Below are 22,686 nucleotides of genomic sequence, written 5' to 3'. Positions count from 1 at the left end.
AATCTAACATTTATTTTTCTTTAAAAATTTTCCTTTCTATCTATTTTCTTCTTAGCCGAACATAAATGGAATGGATAATAAAATTATTTTCCTTCAAAACAAACACAGTCTAAGGGGTGGAATGGAAATCACAAATAAAGTAAATACAAACATGAAAGCATTAAAATATGGTGGTTCCATTTCAAATCATATATATTGGTTTGAAATTAATTAAATTCAATATATTTTAATTATACAATTCTAAAATAATTAAACCATTTTTTTAACAGCATTAAAATAATATTTTCTAAAAATACATTTTTAACTTTTCCATTATAATATCAAACGTCAAACACGGTAATCAATAATTGTAGATTTTGAAAAAATATATTATATTAAATCAAATTTGATTCATTATAATTCTGTGATTGTTGATTTACATGAAATATGCGTGACGTTAGTGATAATTGTTTTTTCACATTTGTCTTTTTATTTTTGCCTTATAAAAAAGCCCATATAAAGGAGAAGAAGGGAGGAGACTTGACTAGGTGAAAAAAAAAAATTTATTTCAATAGAATAATATCGCCCTGTTTTCAGAATAATTATCTAGTGATTATATGTGCAATAATTGCACTTTAACCGTTGATTATATAATGTGATTATCATGATCAATAGTTAGAATAAAAACCATTGTATATGATTGCACTATTTTGTGCAATTTTAAACAGTTGATGAAAAGCTGGTGGTCGTTGCACCCTCGGTTTCTTTTTATCATTATAATAATATTTTTGGCTAATGAAAAGAAAAAAAAAAAAAAAACTAGTTGATGAAGCAAGGAAGCTCAACCGAAATTATTACACAACATGGGTCTATAAAAGCCCAAAGGTGCTAGGCTGTTGCTTCATTGCGTAATTGAAGAGAAATAATTGTTTATATTTCGCATACAAGTACTGAAATGAGGCTAATTAAGCAGCTGTTGGTTGCTTTAGTAATAGCTTCATTATTAGAGGGATGGTGGAGCTGTGATGGTTGTTTGGATTATGAGAGAAATGCTCTTTTGCAAGTCAAGGCTTCTTTCAATCATCCTGAACGCAAATCACTCTATAATTAAACGCAAATCACCCTAAACGCAAATCATATATATATATATATATATATATGAAAGATATATCTTATAAAAAAAACCTAAAATTAAAAAAAACTTAAAATTTTTAGAGTATTTATGATTATAGTCAAATTTTTATTTTGTATGTATCATAGCTGAATCATAATTAGCTATCACAGTTATAGTTAAAGTATTAAATTGGATTTAAAAAAGTTAACGATAAATTATAATATAGTCTATAAAGTTTTATTTAATTAATAAAATAATCTTTAAAATTTTATTTGATTAATAAAATAGTATGTTAATTTAAATTATATATTTAATATTTTTTATATAAAATATATTTTATATTCATTTTTAGTTGAAACTTTATACTAAAAATTTATTTTTATTAATTAAAATATATTTTAATATAACAAACTATTCAAAGATTATATATTAATAAAGTAATCACAAAATAATCATATTTGGAATAGAAGAAAATAATCACTACGTTTGGATGACAGGAAAGAAAATAATTGGAGAAGGATAAAAAAATGCAAAGACTAAAAGGAATATATATATATATATATATATATATATATATATATATATATATATATATATATATATATATTTGGATATAGAAAGAAATATTGAAAAAAAGTTATTTTTTGAAATAATAAAATTATAATTTATCCTTAAATATTAAAAAATAATTTATAAAATATGGAGATAATTTTGTGATTTAAAAATGTTGAGTGCATATGCATAATTATAAAATACTGGTTCTAGTTCAAATCAAGACTTGCGAGTCAGCAACTTATAGACCATTACAGAAGTTGTCTTTGATTTACAAGATATGAAATAATTGAGCACGGATCACGGGGTCCAATGCTTTGAATTAGTTTTAATAAATCAAATTTGAAAATACTATAATTTCTTCTGTTCGTGGGAAAGAATGTGTCGAAGGTTTTCTGTTTTGGTACGTGTTAGTTGGTTTGAGAGAATACCCAAGAAAGTGAGGCAAATGTAGAGAAGTGAAAAGAGAAGGTCAAAATCAAAAAATTAAGTTGAAATAATAGAATTGATTCGGTTCAATTCCTTTTACTATCTCGGCATGTTTCAGTTTTTATATTTTTTTCATTTCAATTAATTGGTTATTTTTGTTTGATTCTGAATTAAACCAATTGATTTCAAACTCACAAGCAAGTGCATAACCATCGAGCTATTAGCCCAATGGTTCAATCCTATTATTTTATCTTAGATTCATAATCAAAATAGCACCATTTTCAATGAACAAGAAGTCATTTATTCTGCCTTATAAAGAAGGCAAGAAAAAGTGTATGTATTAGATTCATACTTCCACTTAAGACTTGACTCAGACAAAGCAAACTAATTCCTTTATTTTGCCGTATAAAAAAGGCAAGAAAATTTGTTTCTGGGCAGTCCACACAAGACTTGACTCTATTAAAGCAAGCAGCTCAAGACATGGTTAGTGGTGGAACATTGCCAAGCAGTGGATCAAGCTAGGATGTTAGGATGTTGCATTCATTAATTAATTCAAGATAAATAGTTAATATTATAAAAAATAATAAAAATAAAAATAAACAAGACATTTGTCAAAATTAAATAATTTTAAAAAATTTTGGCGAGTGAAAATATGTTCAACAAGTATCAAATGCATAAAAATTTGTTTAACATGGCATTTAAAATATTGTTGAGAACGTGAATTCAATATATATAATGAATATTAAAAATTGATTTGAAATTAATTAAATTCAATATATTTTAATTATAAAATTTTAAAATAATTAAACCATTTTTTCAACAATATTAAAAATAATATTTTATAAAAATACATTTTTAACCTTTCCATCAGAATCTCAAACCTCAAACACAGGAATAACACTTTATTTTAAGTGTTTGTGATTCTATGTACCAAGTAATTATAGATTTTGAAAAAATATATTATATTAAATTAAATTTGATTCATCATATTGCGTTACCATTGGTTTACATGACATGTGTATAACGTTGGTAATAATCGCTTTTTCACATTAGTCATTTATTTTGCCGTATAAGAAAGGCTAGAAAAGGGGATTAAAGCAAACAAATTTCAAGGACTTGCCAATCTTCCTATGCTATTTTACTCAAAAGCCCATATAAAGGAGAAAAGGGGAAGAGGGAGACTTGACTTGTGAAACAAAATTATTTCAATAGAATAATTTAGCCCAAATCTTAGAATAATTATTTAGTGTAATTGTTATATATACACCGATTACACTTTAACCATTGATTATAACGTGATTACCATGATTAATGATTAGAATAAAATTATTTTATATGATTGCACTATTTTCTCTAATATATTTTTATAAATAAGAGAATTAAATAGTTAATTTTATTAAAATAGAGAAATTAAATAATAATTTTTTTTATTTTAATATAAAAAAATTAACATTATATTTAAATGAGAGGAAAAAAAATTAATTAAAAGAAGATAAAAAAATACAATAATTATATATAGAAAAGAAGGAAAATAATAGGAAAGAAGGAAAAGAGGAAGGAAAATATATATTAAAAGGAAATTTATTTTTTTAAATAATAAAATTATAATTTTATAATTAAATATTTAAAAATAATTTACAAATAAGGAGATAATTTTACAATTTTAAATATTTTTCCCCACTTTTATTTAATTTAAAAGGAAAATAGGAGTAGAATCTAACATTTATTTTCCTTTTAAAATTTTCTTTTATTTTAAGGCGAACTAATTTTTTTATTTTGCCGCATAAAAAAAGCAAGAAAAAATGTTGCAAGACACACAAGACTCGACTCCATTAAAGCAAGAAGCTCAAGACATGATGAGTGGTGGAACATTTGCCAAGTGGCTGACCAAGCTAGGAAGACGTCGCGTTCCAACCACGTTGGAGACATGTTGTCAAAATTAAATTTTTTTAAAAAATTTTGACGTGTGCGAAAATCAAATGCATAAAAATTTATTTAATATGGCTTTTAAAATATTATTTGGAACAACAATTCATTATATATATATATATATATATATATATATATATATATATATATATATATATATATATATATTGGTTTGAAATTAATTAAATTCAATATATTTTAATTATACAATTCTAAAATAATTAAACCATTTTTTTAACAGCATTAAAATAATATTTTCTAAAAATACATTTTTAACCTTTCCATTATAATATCAAACCTCAAATACAGTAATCAATAATTATAGATTTTTAAAAAATATATTATATTAAATCAAATTTGATTCATTATAATTGCGTGACTGTTGATTTACATGAAATATGCGTGACGTTGGTGATAATTTTTTTTTTCTACATTTGTCTTTATATTTTTGCCGTATAAAAAAGGCCAGAAAAAGCGTTGTGGATAAAAGCAAATAAATTTCAGAGACTTGCCAATCTTCTTATGCTATTTTACTCAAAAGCCCATATAAAGGAGAAGAAGGGAGGAGACTTGACTGGGTGAAAAAAGAAAAGAAAAACTAGTTGATGAAGCAAGGAAGCTCAACTGAAATTATTACACAACATGGGTCTATAAAAGCCCAAAGGTGCTAGGCTGTTGCTTCATTGCGTAATTGAAGAGAAATAATTGTTTATATTTCGCATACAAGTACTGAAATGAGGCTCATTAAGCAGCTGGTGGTTGCTTTAGTAATAGCTTCATTATTAGAGGTATGGTGGAGCTGTGATGGTTGTTTTGAGAATGAGAGAAATGCTCTTTTGCAACTCAAGGCTTCTTTCAATCATCCTGAACGCATGGCACTCTTTTCTTGGGGATTACATACTGATGACTGTTGTAAATGGGAAAATATTCACTGCAGCTCCACCACTGGACGAGTTTCCAAACTCAGTATTCGGGGCGATTATTGGGCCTCTGAATGGTGCTTCAATGCCTCTTTGTTTCTTCCTTTTCAAGAATTGACGAGTCTTAGCTTACGAGACAATTATATTATTGATTGTGTTGAGAATGAAGGTAGAATATTGATTTGTCTTGCATTATCGTATAATTATGCAATAACTAATACACCTTTTGTTTCATAATATTTTAAGTTTTTTTTTCTAATATTTGATAAAAGCTGCTAATAACACTTTAATTTTAGTTATTGTTAAGAAAACAAAAAGTAGTTTGAAAATATTATTTAGATATTTTCATAGTTTTATGATTGAAACATAATTAAGTTTTTTTTTTAACAACTCGAAAACAATAAATAATAAATAAATCTAACTAGGTACCTACATCTTATGATGCAGGTTTTGAAAGATTACAAAGGCTCAGCAAGTTGGAGTTTCTTGATTTAGAAGATAACTTGTTCAACAACAACAACATTGTATCATCTATTGGCCATCTTTCATCTTTAAAATCATTGACTTTGACCTACACTGGATTGGAAAGTGTAACTGATATTCAAGGTTAGCTCAGCTTAAAATGTTTTCTTGTTCTAATTTTTGAGGATTTTCTATTTATTTATGTACTTATTTTTCAATTTTCAAGCACAAACTTGACTAACACTCTTTTGTGACTTTTGAAGGACTATCAAGTCTTCAAAATTTGGTGTTTCTTGATTTGTCATTCAACAATTTCAGTGATTGCATCATATCATTTTTACGCATCTTTCCATCTTTAAAATCATTAAATTTAGCTGGCAATAGATTGAAAAGTAGTATTCAAGATTAGCTCTAATTGTGATATCATTTTATTATAATTGATCAGGATTTTCCTTTTACTTATTTATTTATTTTCAATTTTCAAGTAAAACTTTGACTGATACTCTTTTACGACTTGTGAAGGACTATCAGGACTTGAAAATTTGGAGTTTCTTGATTTGTCATTCAACAACTTCAGAGATAGCATCATACCATTTTTACGCATCTTTACATCTTTAAAATCATTAAATTTAGCCGACAATAAATTGGAAAGTGGTATTCAAGGTTAGCTCTAATTGTGATATCTTTTTATTATAATTGATCAGGATTTTCCTTTTACTTATTTATTTATTTTCAATTTTCAAGTAAAACTTTGACTGATACTCTTTTATGACTTGTGAAGGACTATCAGGACTTGAAAATTTGGAGTTTCTTGATTTGTCATTCAACAACTTCAACAAGAGCATCATACCACTTCTAAGTGTATTTTCATCTTTAAAATCTTTAACATTGATCGACAACATATTGGAAAATATAACTGATTTTCAAGGTTAGCTCAAATTGTGATATTTTTATATTATAATTTTTCAAGGTCTCCTTTTATTTATTTTTCAATCTTATTCAAGCACAAATTTTAACCAATTTTTTTTTTTATTTTGACTTGTGGAGGACTATAGAGACTTGAAAATTTGCAGATTCTTGAGTTATTCACTTGTGAAAAATTAGGGTAATTTGCAAAAAGAACTTTTTAAGAAAATTGAAAAATAAAGTATTATGTTCATTTGCTCCAATTTTCCAAATTAAGAGTTGAAAATTTTTCATTTTCTCAAAATTTAATTAAGCTTTTCAAGAGATAAATTTTAAGTTTTCCATCATAATAAAATTACTCTTTTTCAACCGTTAAAAATAATGACCTTTTTTTTACAAACAAAGCTATACTATAACTTTCTATGACTAAAATTGAATAATTATTTAAGAAAATATTTATTTTACAATAATAAAAATTTAATATTATAAATAAATAAATAGATAATATATATTAAAAAATTTAAAAGTATAATATATATATATATACACACACACACACACTTTTTTTAAGAAAAAAAAAATTACATGTAAAGTCACTAACTAGAACTGCTTTGGTGCACAGTTGAAGGACTATCAAAACTTAGCAATTTAGAATTTCTTGATTTAAGTCTTAATGACTTCAGCAATAGTACCCTATCATCCATTGGTGATCTTTCATCTTTAAAAGAATTACATTTGGATAAATGTGGATTGAGAGGTACAGTCGATATTCAAAGTGAGTTTCACTTTCTTTTTTTTTTTTTTTCTTTCTATTTATTTATTCATAAAATATTATTTCTAGTTCTCTTACAAACTCAATAACATTCCACAATTATTAGATGAACATGCTAATTATATAGGATTTGTTTTACTTCTTCTTCTTATATCTAGAATTGGATGCTTTGGGCAACTTAAAGGTACTGAGCCTAGGAGGAAATCAAATTACCAAAGTTGTGGACTCAAGAGGTATGCTAGTTAAAACAAAGTTTGATACATGCATTAATAGTTGGGTGGTCCTGGCTGTTGGTTTTTATTGTATTTTCAATATAGATTCCAATTCCATAAATTAAATATTACATATTTTCTCTATTATATCACGAAACATAATTGTATTCACTAGTGAAGCAATTTGTTACAAGTAAGTGTGTGTGTATATAGACTAGCCTTAAGCCCCGTAGGCTAATATGAACAATAAAATACAACCCTCCTTTGCTAAGATGTCCAAAGATCACATTGGCTTGCCAATTGGTATAATGGCATTGACCATGATCGAAGATATAAAAACACATGTCTGAATACTATATTTTGTTCATTCACTTGCAGATGTCAAAATCATTAGGAATTTGAGCTCTCTTTTCCTTGATGACAATTATGGGTATGGAAGAAGCAGCATTCAGCTAGAATTATTAGGGGCATACCCATTTCTCAAGACCCTTTCTCTAATGAATAACAGCTTCAAAGGAGGAATATTTGCTCAAGGTAGGCTTTTGAGATATGCCCAAAACTCCTTCAAGTTATTCTCATTAGTCATTACTTGCATATACGCCGCAATACTTGCGATTAATTTGCCTAGTTTCATTGGAGCTCTGCCCTTTTTTTTTTTTTTCATTAAGTAGAGATGGGTAATGTTTCAAGCGTGGAAGAGTTGTTCCTGGATGATTCCTTATTGGATGAAGAGTCTTTTAAGAGCCTTAGAGCATTGCCCTCTCTTAAATTTTTATCTATGCAAGGCCTCAATGCTGACCTACCTAGTCAAGGTAATTCGATAAGATTTAAACAAAAAAAAAAAAAGGCTCATTTATAGCCTTAAAAAAACATCATTTGAGCTATACAATATACATGTCAAGATTTATCTGTTAAGCTCTTTTATTTATTTATTTATTTATTTATTTAATGACTATATTTGATGAATAATATTTTCATAATAATATTTAACCCTCTTTTTGTCACACTCATGGTTTATTACAAAAAGGAATTTTATGAAGTTTTTTTATACTCACTTGAATATTTGACAAAATGATATCAATTTTAAACACATTTGTTTTTTATGTTAATAATTATATTGATGTAGTAGTATGCAATAAATAAAATAATTTTTATATTATTTGCGGACTTAATAAATAAATAAATAAAAAATAAACATAGACCCTTACTAGTCTTTCAAAAATTTCAAATTACTTGTTTATACATTTCTAAAAATGAAAATATATTTGAAACCAAAGCTTAGAATGTCTTTTTTACCATAATTAACCCTCACAAATTGATATTTGATAGACACATTTTAGATTTGTACTAACACTTTTCACATAAATAATTTTAGGTTTATGCGAGTTAAAACATCTTCAAAAGCTAGATATGAGCAACAATGATCTCAGTGGCACTTTACCTTTATGTCTAGCAAATTTAACATCCCTTCAACTGTTAGATCTATCTTCCAATTACTTCATCGGAAATATCTCCTTATCTCTCCTGGGGACCCTCACATCCATGCACACATTAGATCTTTCAAGCAACTTGTTCCAAATCCCAATCTCTCTTCTGCCGTTCTTCAACCTTTCAAAGCTCAAGCACTTGGATTGTTATGAGAATGAAATATATGCAGATATAGATGTGCCTACTCTGACACCAAAATTTCAACTACGGACCCTAGATTTGTCAGGTCAAGGAGATGGCGGAGTGTTTCCCAAGTTCTTCTACTATCAGCATAAATTAGAATATGTTGATATGTCAAATATTAAAATGAAGGGAGAGTTTCCACATTGGTTGATCAGGAACAACACAAAATTATACGCACTTTACTTGCACAACTCTTCTCTTTCGGGGCCTCTCCAATTGCCAATTCATTCCCATGTGTATTTTTCAGACTTAGACATCTCTGACAACTACTTCAATGGCTCTATTCCAACAGAAATTGGAGTTTGTTTTCTAGGTTTAAATTCTCTAGACTTGTCTGGAAATGGTCTCACTGGTGGCATTCCTTCATCATTTGGCAAAATGAGTCAACTGACAGTATTAGACTTGTCCAACAATCGACTATCAGGCATAATACCCCAAGGCTTGATTGTTGGATGCAATTCTTTAGGTCATCTCATTCTTTCAAACAACAATTTGCAAGGCCAGATATTCCCAAAACAGGCTACTTGCAAAGAATTGATTCGATTATTGTTGGATGGCAATCAATTCACTGGAAGTATCCCATATAGCATAAGTAATTGCACAATGTTGGAAATGTTGGACGTGAGTTATAATCGTCTCTTTGGTAGCATCCCTGGTTGGATAGGGAATATAACTTCTCTTAATATCTTGGATCTGTCAGAGAACAGTTTCTTTGGAAACCTGCCATCTAGCTTTGTCCCTCCAAGGATCAGTCAAGTTTATCTATCAAAAAATAGGCTACAAGGACCGTTGACGAATGCATTTTATGGTTGTTCTGAATTAACAACATTGGATCTCAGTCACAACTATTTCACTAAAAGGATTCCAGAATGGATTGGCAATTTTTCAAAATTGACCCATCTTCTTTTGGCTTATAATAATCTTGAAGGTGAAATACCAATTCAGTTGTGCAACTTAATCCAATTGAGTTTGGTTGATCTTTCTAATAATAATCTTTCTGGTCCTGTTCCCCCTTGCATAAGCCTTCGTAGGTATTCTGATCCCGAAATTGTTTACATGCGTTCTCGTAAAATTTCTATGACTCAACCTTTGGAGGTTACAACAAAGAATGCATTGCGTTATTTCCAAGGAAGGATTCTCAAGCTTATGTTAGGACTCGATCTGTCCTGCAACAATTTGACAGGTGAAATTCCTGTTGAAATAGGAAATCTTGACAAAATCCTGCTGTTAAACCTGTCCCATAACAAGTTGACGGGATTGATTCCACAATCATTTTCAAACCTAAAGCAAATTGAGAGCTTGGATCTTTCCTATAACAACTTGAATGGCAAAATCCCTCAAGTCACTCAACTATATTTTCTAGCTGTCTTCAGTGTAGCGCACAACAATTTATCTGGCAGGACACCTGAGATGGTTGCACAATTTGCGACATTCGAGAATAGTAGCTATGAGGGAAACCCTTTCCTTTGTGGACCTCCACTGTCTAAAAGTTGCTTTTCTTCATCAACAATGCCAAGATTTTCGGAGGAGGATAAAAAATATCATAAAAAGGATGGTGGCTTTGTGGACATTGATGCTTTCCATGTGAGTTTTCTGATTTCTTATGCCATAGTGTTGTTGACCATAGCAGCCGTCTTGTACATAAATCCATATTGGCGAAGAGCATGGTTCTATATGATAGAGTTGAGCCTCACCAACTTCTACTATTTTCTGGTGGACAATATTCCTTTTGTGTTTAGATGCTATTGAAGCCTGGGTCTGCTATGTACTTTAGAAACCATGGGTCTGCTATGAGTCAGCTGAGTTTGTGTTGTAGTTGAGTAAGCTGGGAAGGTTGCAGAATAATGAGCGGAAGCTGATTGCAGAACATCATTTATTAATTGTTTCTGTCAGTCAGTTAGATGAGCTATAAACATAGCTTGTTGACTTTGCAACTTCCTATGTACTCTGGTGTGCTGTTCATTTCTTGAATGAGAAGTAGTCACTCTGCAAGCCTGCTCAAGATTTATAGTACTGTAAGTTTGAATATTTGTCTAAAAATGAAATTAAGATAAATTACATTTAGCAATTTTTTTTAAACTCATTCTGCAATATTCAAACTTAAATTCTTAATTATTTGATGATAAAATGAAATTTGATCATGAAAATAAAATAAATGTTTGCTTGTGGAAGTTTTTGAATGGTTGGGTGTATGAGATGAGGCCATACACCCAGCTATAAATAATAATTTGCTTGAAATTAATTCTCATGTCGCAGGAAAATTCTTTGTAGTAAATCAAATTTTGAATAGCTCTGTATTTTCTATAATCTCAAATTTTCGATCTTAGCACAATTTAAATATAAAACATTGTGTTAAAAATTTAAATTATCATTATTGGAGCTTTGTCGTTTGAGCCCTCAATCAATCATAGCCTGAATATTCCTACAAAGGCTTCCATGGCCTTTTCTTGTCCACCCTTAATTTCCTCTTCATTCGCCTCAGCACCATCAATAGTGTAACTCTTGCTGCTGCGCTTGAAGATGGATCCTCCATCAGGCAGCTTTCAACCTTAATCTGAAAAGAGATCCATCAATGGCAGGATCACCTGCCATCACAGAGTAGTCATATGTCAAATTCTCCTTGTCTATGGCATCAATCTTTAAGTGTAAGTCTGCATCTACAAGCTTAGTCTACATTCAAGCTAATGTGACAATCATCTCCTAGTTTTATACTCTTTTCATATCTGTTTCTTTTTGCAAATATCTGTTTCTTTTTGTAAAATTCGAGGATTGGTTAGCTTAAGCTCTGTTAGCTAGCTAGGGGATATTTTGTATTCTGATGCTCTGCTCTACGCTTTCAATAAAGTTCTCTTCAGATCCAAGAAAGGTTCGTAATTAGCATGGACTAGGTATTTAATTGACAATCCAGGTTTCCTTCTTCAAATGGAACCTACAATATGTTAGAACAAAAAAGGAATTTATTCGATGCAACCATTGTACGTAAAACTCATACACTCTGAACAAGTCAAATCCAACATGATCAATTGCCAATATAAGAAGAGCAAGATTTAACACAGAGGTGGGATATCTGCCAATATAATGAATAGATATAACACATGAATGAGAAACATCCAAATGATGACCAAATACCTTCATGATCAATTTTGAAGTCTAATGGTGGCTCCTCATCATAACCCTTTTTCATAAAAATGATCCAATCATATTGTAACTTCAATTAGTTTGACTGACAGAACAAAGACAATTGTAAACCTTTGTGCTTCATAGGCATGCCAAGGTAAAAGTTATTAAATAAACTCTAAAACAGAATTTATGAGTTTTATTACCGTCAACAACCGTTCCATATCATCTGCCATAACCAACATAAAGTCACCATTATATTCAGCAAATACGGCAATTAGAATAAATAGATACATAAATCCTCCTATTTCTTGTGTGAGATGGATTCAATCCTAATCAGCTGCTGTTAAATCATTCAACAACTATGGTAGAGATACAGATATTTCTAGTGCTAATGGAAATCATTCCAATAAGCTAATCCCAGCCGTCAGGCTCCCCAATACACCCAGTTCCAAATGCATCATATTAAGTGAAAAAACCTAGCAGAGAAAAAAAAAACATAAGATAAAGCACAAAACGTAAGCTAATCCTGATAATACTTTGAACATCCTTTTTGGTGAAGAATTCAATCAACCTGAACGGATTAGCCATTTCTTCACCTTTGTACGAAACCTTATATTATGGTAACTTTTACATGATCATATAGATGCTTGATATTTTATATCATGATACATAGGCTTTTAACACTATGTTACTGATCCTGTTAAATTATTGAGCATAAAAAGAGAGAACTAAACATAAGTTTTCTGAAATGGAACAACTGCACTCACACACTTTTATTAACATAAAGCTCCTCGTATAGGAGACACATTACAAAAGCAGTACATGAGCCATACCTACTGCAGAATTACTTTTCAGAATTTACTCCATAAATTCTGCATTATCACTCATTTACACCAAACATTATACTAACTAAAGCTAACATACAAAATATCTTTGACTTTTGAGTATCTAAGGAAACTCTTACAGCTCTAACAGATCCAATGCCCTCATTGTTGGACCCTGGAAGGGGAGTATTGCCAATTGAGCAGTCACATTACATATACTTTCATCAAAGTCAAAGGGCTACCCAAAATTTTTTTCTTACCATTTTTTTTGTTGACTTCAAAGCATAAGAGACTAAATGGAGGAAAAAACAAACATTCAAACAAAGTGAATTAGGCAGTAGAAATTTGGAAAGCAATACATCTACAAATGTCCCCATCTATCTCTTTCATCCCTCCCTAATTCTCTTCTCTTCTCTACTTTCACTCATAACTTATCAACTTCACATAAAGAGAAAGAAAGATGTTTTAGATGCATAATGGAGAAAAAAAAAATCACCAAAATTAAGTGTCTAACAAATTTTTAAATATATACATGTCACTAAGTTTCTAAACCCCAACAAAATGATAGTATTTGAACTATAATTGAAAACATTGTCACTAAAATTTGTATTATTTTCATTGCAATCATAAAATTTTGAATTTTTGCGATTTAGTCATCCAACTAGAAGAGACTTGCGTGTTTAATTGTTTGAAGACCTTTTAATGTTGGGATTTTTACATTTGGTTTTGTATAGTCATTTTCTAATCAGCAAACCCATCTGCTGAACATTTGAATAAGGAAAATATGTACAAATTGAGCTACTTCAGTGCATGAAATCTTTGAAGCATTTTATCAAACATGTGGTGGTCGTGCCTGAAAATTCACAGTTCCTGACAACGTTATATTCTGATTATTTTGTCATTTATAATATATTTTTCACGGCAAAGACAATACCCTTAAGGACATTCAAGCTAATGTTAAAATCATCTCCCAGTTTTGTACCCTTTTCGTATCTGTTTCTTTTTGTAAAATTGATAGTGCAAACAAGAAAAATTTGCAGATTGGTTAGCTAAGGCTCTGTTACCTTAGCTAGGGGATATTTTGTACTCTGATGCTCTGATCTAGACTTTTAATGAAGTTCTCTTCACCTCCAAGAGAGGTGCATAATTAGCATGGACCCTGAATTTAATTGACAATGCTGGTTTCCTCTATAGTATGGCTACAAGCAGAAATTTTAACAAGTTAGAACAAAAAACGAATTTATTCAATGCAACAATTATACGTAAAACACATACACTCTAAACAAAGTCAAATCCACCATGATCAATAGTTAAAATATAATAGTATCAACATATAATCATTCTATTTAATAATTTTTCCTTATTCAGCACATTTACTTCTTGTCGTGAGTATTCTCGAATTTCCCTTACCCATTAATAAAATCACTTGGAAGTGCCCATTTCCATTAGAATTCTGGTTTCAACTTGAGTTTCCTCTTTTGATGGTTGAACAATTTCAACTTTCCCCAGGTTGAATATAATGTTGTATTGTAGCTTAACTCTCTCTCTCTCTCTCTTTCTCTCTCTCTCTCTATATATATATAGAGAGAGAGAGAGAGGAGCTTATCGGATCACGACTAAAAGGTTAGAATTAACTAATTGGATAAATAACTCTTCACTCTCATAAGCCCTTTTGAATTTCTTGTATTCTTTCGACGTGGACTTTTGACAATATCATATAGGTTATAAGTCATATACATTGAATATACAATATGATTACATGAATTGGCTCAGGAAATTGCCAACATTATTTTCTCTAACTAATATCTTCAAAAATTTTGATTCTGCATGATGCGTCCCAACCGCAAGTGCACGGGTCGTACAAGTAGTATAGAAAAATATCGATCCCACGAGGAGTTGTGTTAATGATTGAATTTTCGATATAAAAGTTGACTAAATTGAAGTATTTATGAAATTAAAATAATGAATTAATGGGTAATGGAGTATGAAATCTAAATGTGCAAAATTAATATTCTATTCAACAATGTATTAATTAGACTAAAATTGCATCAAATTGAAATAAGCAAGTTCAAATATGGCAATATTTAAAATGGCAAATGATTAAATTCGATTAGAAATTAACAATGGTAAAAAAGGTGATTCCGGAGTTCGGGATTTCATATTCGAGCTATTTTGGGATTTTAAATCGGTTATCCAATCTTATGAAACTAATGGGTTTTAAGGAGATTAATTCTTAAATCCTTTGAATTCCCTTTCGAGTGAGACAAATAGTGCCTTAATCAAACTAATCCTACTTTCGTGGAGTTAGAATTAATTAAGACCCATTAAGTTCTTTAATTAATCTGTGAATCCTCTTAATCCTTAGCCTATTTCTAGGTCTAAGTTAATTAAGTCCAATTTCTTGATTATCTATCACAAGGCCTTCTCCTTTCGGTGCTTCAACCATGGATTAAGAACATAACTTAATGGGATCCTACACTAAGCATGTCATTTAGCATACAAGAAATGAATAAAACTCATTAAGACCACAAAATATGGATTACCCAATCAAAATCCACAAAATATCTCAAATATTACAACCCTTACTCCAGAATCAAAAGTAAACTACTCACTATCCATAATGCTTACAAGATATGATGAGTTTAAATGGAAATAAAGCTTTAATCTAAGCTAAGAAGTAAGAAATTAAACACTAGAAATGTAGAAAAATGTAAAGGAAGGAAGAAATCTGCAAATCTTGGTTAAAAATGGTGTGGAAGGTGAAAATGACTCCTCAAATTCTGCCTCTCTTCTCCTCTTCTTCTTTTCTCCTTGCCTCCTCCTTAAATGAGAAAATGAGACTATATATAGCATTTTTCTGACATGGAGCCCTAAAATAGTATGTTCTAGGAGGAATTATTTGAGGGAATCTCCTTGACTCATTAATGAACTCTTCAAGGGATCAGTATAAGTGGATCGCATAAGTTATGCACCCCTTATGCGCTACCGGTTCTGGGTCACTTATGCGGTCGCATGACTTGGTGCATAGGTTATGCACAATTTCGTGAATGTGCATAAGGGAGGCGAGAATGTGCATAGGCTATGCAGTCTCCTTATGCACATTTCGGTTGGTTCTGAAACAGTGATTTTTCTCCTTATGCAGATCTGCATAGCTTATGCGGCAAGTTATGCACAATTTGGTCAATGCATATTTCAGCTTGAAAACTTGTTTTTGACATCTTTTTGCTGTAGAAGACACTCCTCAATGGCAAAATTCTCTTTAGTCCTTCAAAAACACCATTTTTCCTACAAAACAAAGTAAAAATTACAAATTAGTGCAAAATTGACAACTATGAAAAACTAACTAATTAACTAATGAAATTAGCTAAAAATGACTAATAATCAAATAAAATGGCTATAAAATTAGACCTAAATGACTATGCAAAATGTATGCATCAAATACCCCCAAACTCAAGCTTTTGCTTGTCCTCAAGCTTTTGCTTGTCCTCAAGCAAACTTTAAAATGTGGTGCAAAGTTTTTAGGGGTGCCTTATCCAAAGAGTTATGAAAATCACTCATTAAGGTAACTTAACACACCTTTAGCCATGCCAACAATCCATATACCCATCCTTCAAAATGCAAAGAATTTAATGCTTATCCAAGCTTTCACCGCTTAGCCATCAAGTCAATTATCGTTCAAAATCCCCAAACCAACCAATCAAAAGAGAGAGTCATGCTCAAAAGGAATTCTAGAATAATCAATAGTCAAAGTGTCTCTATATAGAATGATGGAATTAAATGAATGAATGGATAATTTTCCAATCCCATAGGCAAATTCCCTACTCCTATCTCCACTAATGTAACAAGTACTTTCAAGAGATCAAAGGTCTTTTTAGGGATGTAATGAGGCTATGGGGTTCAAAATGAGGCTAAGAAGAAAAATGGGTAAAAAGGATTCAAAGCATGAGAATATTTTCAATCTTGACAACATAAGGTACACTTTATTTTATATATATATATATATATATATTTTTTTTTTATATATATATGGGAGAGAGAAATACACAATGAGGATTGTCAAGTGCTAGCATAGTTTACAAAACACATAAAAATGGAGGGACATTTTGATACTTTAACTTGTATTTTGCATTTTCTTTTGATGATTGTCCCTAAAATTGCCACCCCCAAACTCATTTCTTTTAATACTTTGGGTGGATTTCTTTCATTTTGAATGACAATGGTGAAAAGCACATATACTAGCACTTTTACAAGGTGACAAGCATTTCTTCTCCCTTTTATTGTATTTTTTTTTCTTTTCTTTTTTTTTTTTTTAATTTTTTTTTTTTTTTATGTACCTAATATTATGAATAATTATTCTCATGAAAAGGGTTGGAGTGTTTGGTTCATTGGCTAGGTAGTAATAAGGGTTTCAAGAAAAATTAGGGATAAAAAGGTTCAAAGGGGTTTGCAAGGGTAAATTTTAATTGGGAAAAAGGGCCAAAGGTTTTAAATCAAAGAATGCCTAATCATCTCTCTTTTCAGGTACAAGCTGGTATTTCGCCTCGAAAGGTTTAGAAAATTTGTTCTAGGATTGGTGAGACATCATTTGACTACCTTATATCCAATAACTCCCTCTAAACACTTCCATCTCCAAATGACTAGTTGGGTGGCTTTTTGGCTAAGAAGATATAGGCAAGGGATAGACACTTCAAAACCTTGCACCTTTTAGGAAACTTTCAATCCACAAACCCAACTAAAAGGTGAGTCAAATCACTCTCATAGGCACATTTTCAATACTCAAGGGATTTGGCAAAAGATTTTAATGCATGGTGCATGATTCCTAAAATGAGTAATGCATGAACTAAATGGAAGGAGTCTATTTGTATGCAATTTGTACAATTTCTAAGTGATGTATAATGTGTGTGTAAATGTGTAATGAATATGTATGTATGGATGTATATGTAAAATATTTACAATATATGTAAATGAAATGGGATGGGATGCTCTTATACTCAAATGTGAAGAATAAAGCTAAAAATCAAAATGTGCACCCCCAAACTCAAAATTAGACATTGTCCTCAATGTCTCAAACAGTAGATAACCAAAACTCAAAACAAATAATATTGACCAGGAATTGTAAAAATTAAGAGCAAAAAGAAAGAGTTACCTGGTATGAGAATTCAAGATAAAGGGATGCATAAGAAGTTGCACAGGTTATGCAGAGTTAAGTGCTGTCCAGAGCATGTGCATAGGTAAGGTGCATAAGCCATGCGGTGCTGCATAAGATGCAATATATGTTGCATAGGCTATGCAGGACAGTTGGATAAGGGAAATACAACCTGTGCGATCACAGTATAGCAGAAAGAGTTGCACAGGCTATGCAAAAGTTGAGAATGAGTAAATTCATAGTCATGCAAAGGTATACAAAAGTCATAGGGAATTGGCAAGGGAAATGTACAACCAAAGAGAGAAGTATTGAAATATAGACAGAGTATGGGCAAATGTGTACAAAAAGGCAATAAGTGCAATAAAAATCAAAGAAGACTAATGTAATAGCTATCCAATAAAACTTCAAAAGAAACAGAATTTAAAACTAATTCAGAACAAACAAAGATAATCCAAAACAAACTATAAATGTTTGAACATATTTACAAAGAAAAGGTCCTACAAGATTGAACAAAAGTAAAATAAACACTAATCTATGTCTATTATTTTTCCTTTGTCCAAGGATGTTGCTATAATGGTGGTCACACGCTATTGTCGAAATGATGGTGCTGGAGGAGGTGATGGAGGTGGGGGTGGCATGCCCAAAAAGATCATGAGTTGCTTCACCATCTCCTTCAGTTCTTTCTGTTTGTCCCTGGTTTCCATGACAAGGTCAAATAGCTGATCATGACGATCCTTTAGTGTATCAAGACCATCACAAGCTTCCTATCCACAAAGTAGATATCATCACTAAGCCTGTCAAGGTAGGTGAATAAGGCTTTAGTGTTGAATGCAGGAGGTGCTGTGGATGAGGTAGGTTCAGCTGTAGGAGGTCTGGGCTGAGCAGAGGTAGCTGGAATGTCCTGAGTAGGCTGAGGGGGTGGGGTAGGTGTAGTAGGTGCCGTGGGACCGTGTGAAAGGTTGGGTTTCTGGTTGTGCAATAGGCTCAGTTTCTTCTGCAGGGTGGCCAGTATCAAAATATGATAAATGGAACCCTGTTTTGGTTAAGTGTGCAGTATCAAAATAGGAAGTGTCCTCGAGTGCTGGTATTGAGTGCTCTGCAGGATTAAAACCAAAATGCTTGGCTATGACAGTAATGAGTCCACCCAAAACAATGTCACCAATGGATTTGGTGGCAATATGCAGCACATGTTCACAAAAGAAGTAACCAGGAGATATCTTAACTTTGTGAAATGCACACCATAACATAAATAGTTCGATTTGCCCACAAAGACGTAACTAGTCCCTCTGCCCAATATGGTGCTAGCCATCAGCCTATGAATAAACCTAAGTGCAGGGTCAAGGATTTGGGATGTTTTGGATCTACCAGCAGAGAAAGTTTGAGGTTGGTTTGTTATGATTCTCCAAAATTGGGCAGGATTCCAAATGCCCTTGTTGGCTACCTCTACTCCAGTATGTGGTACTCTAAAGAACCCATCAAGTGCGAAACCAAAAATGCCATGAAATTGGTCTAATGACAGTTCTCTATTTTGCCCCAAGCATCTAAATGTCATGATTGGTTTATGGTCTACATCATGCAAGTTGAGGGTAGCAGAGAATGAAGAAATAAACTCCAAAACTAGAATTGGATACACTACCTCTTGCTTATGCACAAATTCTCCCAACCCATACCACAAGAAATGCAACTACATTCTCAAATAAACCACGGGAATGTAGAGCATCAGCAGATATATACCTAGTAGGTTGTACCCTTCTATCTTTGAGTCTCTTGAAAGCGGCTTTTTGAATTGTATCAGGGAGAGGCCAGGGTAGCTTTGATACAAATGGGGTTGCTGAAATTGTCTTTTTGCTGGAAGAAGGTGTAGAGGCTGGAGCTTTTGGCTTTTTAGGAGGTGGTTCCGAAAATGGGGTGGGTGGGTCTTTGCGTTTGGACAGAGGAGGAGCAGAGGACATGGGTCGCACGGATTTAGATCGGATTTTGCGTTTGTATGTGGCTGGGGGAGGTGGTGGGGGTGTCGTTTGTGGTGGAGGATTGGGCGTGGGATGTATCGATGACAATGGAGAGACTTCGAGAGGAGAGGCGGGGCGGGAATGTGGAGGGGAATCCATTGCCGATGGAGAAGAGATAGGGGGAAATGAAAATGTAGGGGGATTTAGGGTTTTCGTGATGAGAGCGCTGGTGGAGAAGATGGGAGAGAGACGGCGAGAATGCCGGAAGGAATGGAGGTTGAAGGGCGGTCGTGGGGTGAAGAGTCGGGAAGTGGAGGTGGTGGGAATTTTGTTTGCCGAAAATGAATTTGAATCGGGTTTGTAGGAGACTGCATAAGGGGAAAATGATTTATGCATAACCTGTGCACTCTTTTGTACATGTTTCAAAATGATTTAAATTTCAGAGAAATGCTTATGCACAAGTGCATAGGTTATGCAATCGCCCTTATGCATGTTTTGGTGACCCTTGAAATGTTGAGGAGCGAAGTCATGCGGAGTGCATAAGTTATGCACTCCCTTATGCATCTCTCAGGCGGTTTTTCAGAAAATTGGGTCATGCAGAAGTGCATAGGTTATGCACTCTGCTCATGCACTGTTCGGCAATTTTTGGAATTTTTGGTTGGTGGTCATGCAGATGTGCATAAGCTATGCACTCTGCTTATGCACTCTGCGGTGGGTTTTGAAATTCAGAATCTTTGGTTATGCGTATGCATAGGCTATGCACATTGCTTATGCAGTCTCTGCAACTTTTGGGATTTTCTCGATTTACGGTTATGCGTATGCATAGGTTATGCACTCTGCTTATGCACCCCTCGGCAAAGTTGTATTTTTGGAGTTTTTGGTCATGCAGAAGTGCATAACTTATGCACCTTCCTTATGCACCCCTCGGCAAGGTTGATTTTTCTGGGTTTTTGGTCATGCAGAAGTGCATAGGTTATGCACTCTGCTTATGCAACCTTCGGCAGAGAGAGAAAATGAAGGATTTGAAGTTATGCAAATGTGCATAAGTCATGCACTCACCTTATGCAAGTTTTGACAGATATGAAATTTGACAAAATGAGGTTATGCAGAGTTGCATAAGCTATGCACTCTCCTTATGCACTTGCAATAAAGGTGAAAAATGGCAAGAATTTTGGTTATGCAGGATTGCATAAGCTATGCAGTTGCTTATGCACCATTCAACAAAATTAAGATTGCAATGGAACATGAATTGCAAGTGTGAAAAATACCCTAGAATGATGAAATATAATTCTATGAAGCACAAACCATGAGAAATTTTCACCAAAAACACATCAATATATTCAAAGTTCATCAAAAGTGCATCACACAAGCATGTAAAAATGGATCCTACATAAAAGACCTTTGAGAGCTATGCCATTTTGACTCAAATTCTGCAAATCAACATTCAGTACATAAAACTCCATAAAAATCTGCATGAAGTTGCATCTAACCACAAATGAGAAATGAACTCTCCAAGATTTGCCAAGAAAATGCAACATTTCTACCTTGAATCCTACAACCCCAAAGGAGCTCGAAACTGCAAAAATGACCAACTAACCACCATAATATCATTATAAGCACAAATATTAGAAAATTACCCACCCAACCTCACCAAAAACACAAGTAATCTGCTGCAGATTCTATTTTTCTGCTCTGCATAAACCAGATAGCAATTTCAGCAGTTCACCAACCTTTCTCCATTGATATACATCCAACCTCATCAAAAATACAAGCCATTTGCTGCAGACACCCTTTTTTTGCTGCAGATTTTATTTTTCCTCTGCATGAACTAGATTGCAGCTCCTGCACAGATTATGCAGCAAAAGCTTATCAGTTCTTTTGAAGGACAAAATTTTTCAAGTTAAGAATTACTTCCCCAACAGTTCACCAGCCTTTCTTCATTGAATTACATCTACAAGGGACAAGATTTAACAATGTCAAAATTTTAAATTTGGGGAGATTTAAGAATAAAACAAAATTAATGAAAATGAAAGTAAATCAACAAAAGCAAAATAAAAGGACTTGGGATGCCTCCCAAGAGGGCTAATTTATAGTCCTTAGCTGGACTCTTCATGAATTTTACTGAAAAGAGGTGAGGGATTGGAGAGCTTGTAACAGCTTGCTCCTAGTATTGGGTCTCCAGTTATGTAATGCTTCAATCTATGCCCATTGACCTTAAAATTCCCAGATTTTTCACTCCAAATTTCAATTGCTCCATAAGGGAAAACCTTAGAAACTCTATATGGACCAGTCCATCTTGACTTGAGTTTTCCAGGGAACAATTTCAATCTTGAGTTGAACAACAAAACTGAATCACCTTCTTTGAATTCCTTTTTCCTCATATGCTTATCATGCCAAACTTTAGTTCTTTCTTTGTAAATACGGGCACTTTCATAAGCATCCATCCTCAATTCCTCAAGCTCATTAAGTTGTAACAACCTTTTCTCACCAGCTTGCTTAAGATCAAAATTCAAGGTCTGAATGGCCCAATATGCTCTATGTTCTAGCTCCACAGGTAAATGACAAGACTTACCATACACCAACCTAAAGGGAGTAGTTCCTATAGGGGTTTTGTAGGCAGTCCTATATGCCCATAGAGCATCATCTAGTTTGATAGACCAATCTTTCCTAGAATTGTTCACTATTTTCTCCAAAATATGCT

General features: G+C 32.3%; 2 protein-coding genes and 1 pseudogene across 2 annotated transcripts; 2 read left to right on the top strand and 1 right to left on the bottom strand.

Moving 5' to 3' along the window:
* Positions 1-4,737: 4,737 nt before the first annotated feature.
* LOC131172087 (cuscuta receptor 1-like) lies at positions 4,738-6,318 on the top strand. Its single transcript, XM_058133033.1, has 4 exons — positions 4,738-5,092; positions 5,371-5,529; positions 5,908-6,048; positions 6,167-6,318. The coding sequence occupies exons 1-4, from the start codon at positions 4,738-4,740 to the stop codon at positions 6,316-6,318; spliced, it is 807 nt and encodes a 268-aa protein (XP_057989016.1).
* Positions 6,319-7,948: 1,630 nt separating this feature from the next.
* Positions 7,949-11,010, top strand: LOC131172086 (cuscuta receptor 1-like). The gene is made up of 3 exons (XM_058133032.1): positions 7,949-8,087; positions 8,645-9,946; positions 10,130-11,010. Exons 1-3 carry the CDS (start codon positions 7,949-7,951, stop codon positions 10,693-10,695), a joined length of 2,007 nt encoding a protein of 668 aa, XP_057989015.1. The 3' UTR covers positions 10,696-11,010.
* A 29-nt stretch (positions 11,011-11,039) lies between these two features.
* Positions 11,040-22,686, bottom strand: part of LOC131172085 (major allergen Pru ar 1-like) — a 58,050-nt pseudogene continuing 46,403 nt past the window's right edge.

The sequence above is a fragment of the Hevea brasiliensis genome, chromosome 13 (genome assembly GCF_030052815.1).
Source record: "Hevea brasiliensis isolate MT/VB/25A 57/8 chromosome 13, ASM3005281v1, whole genome shotgun sequence".
Lineage (NCBI taxonomy): Eukaryota > Viridiplantae > Streptophyta > Magnoliopsida > Malpighiales > Euphorbiaceae > Hevea > Hevea brasiliensis.
This window is presented reverse-complemented; position numbering and strand designations above follow the sequence as displayed.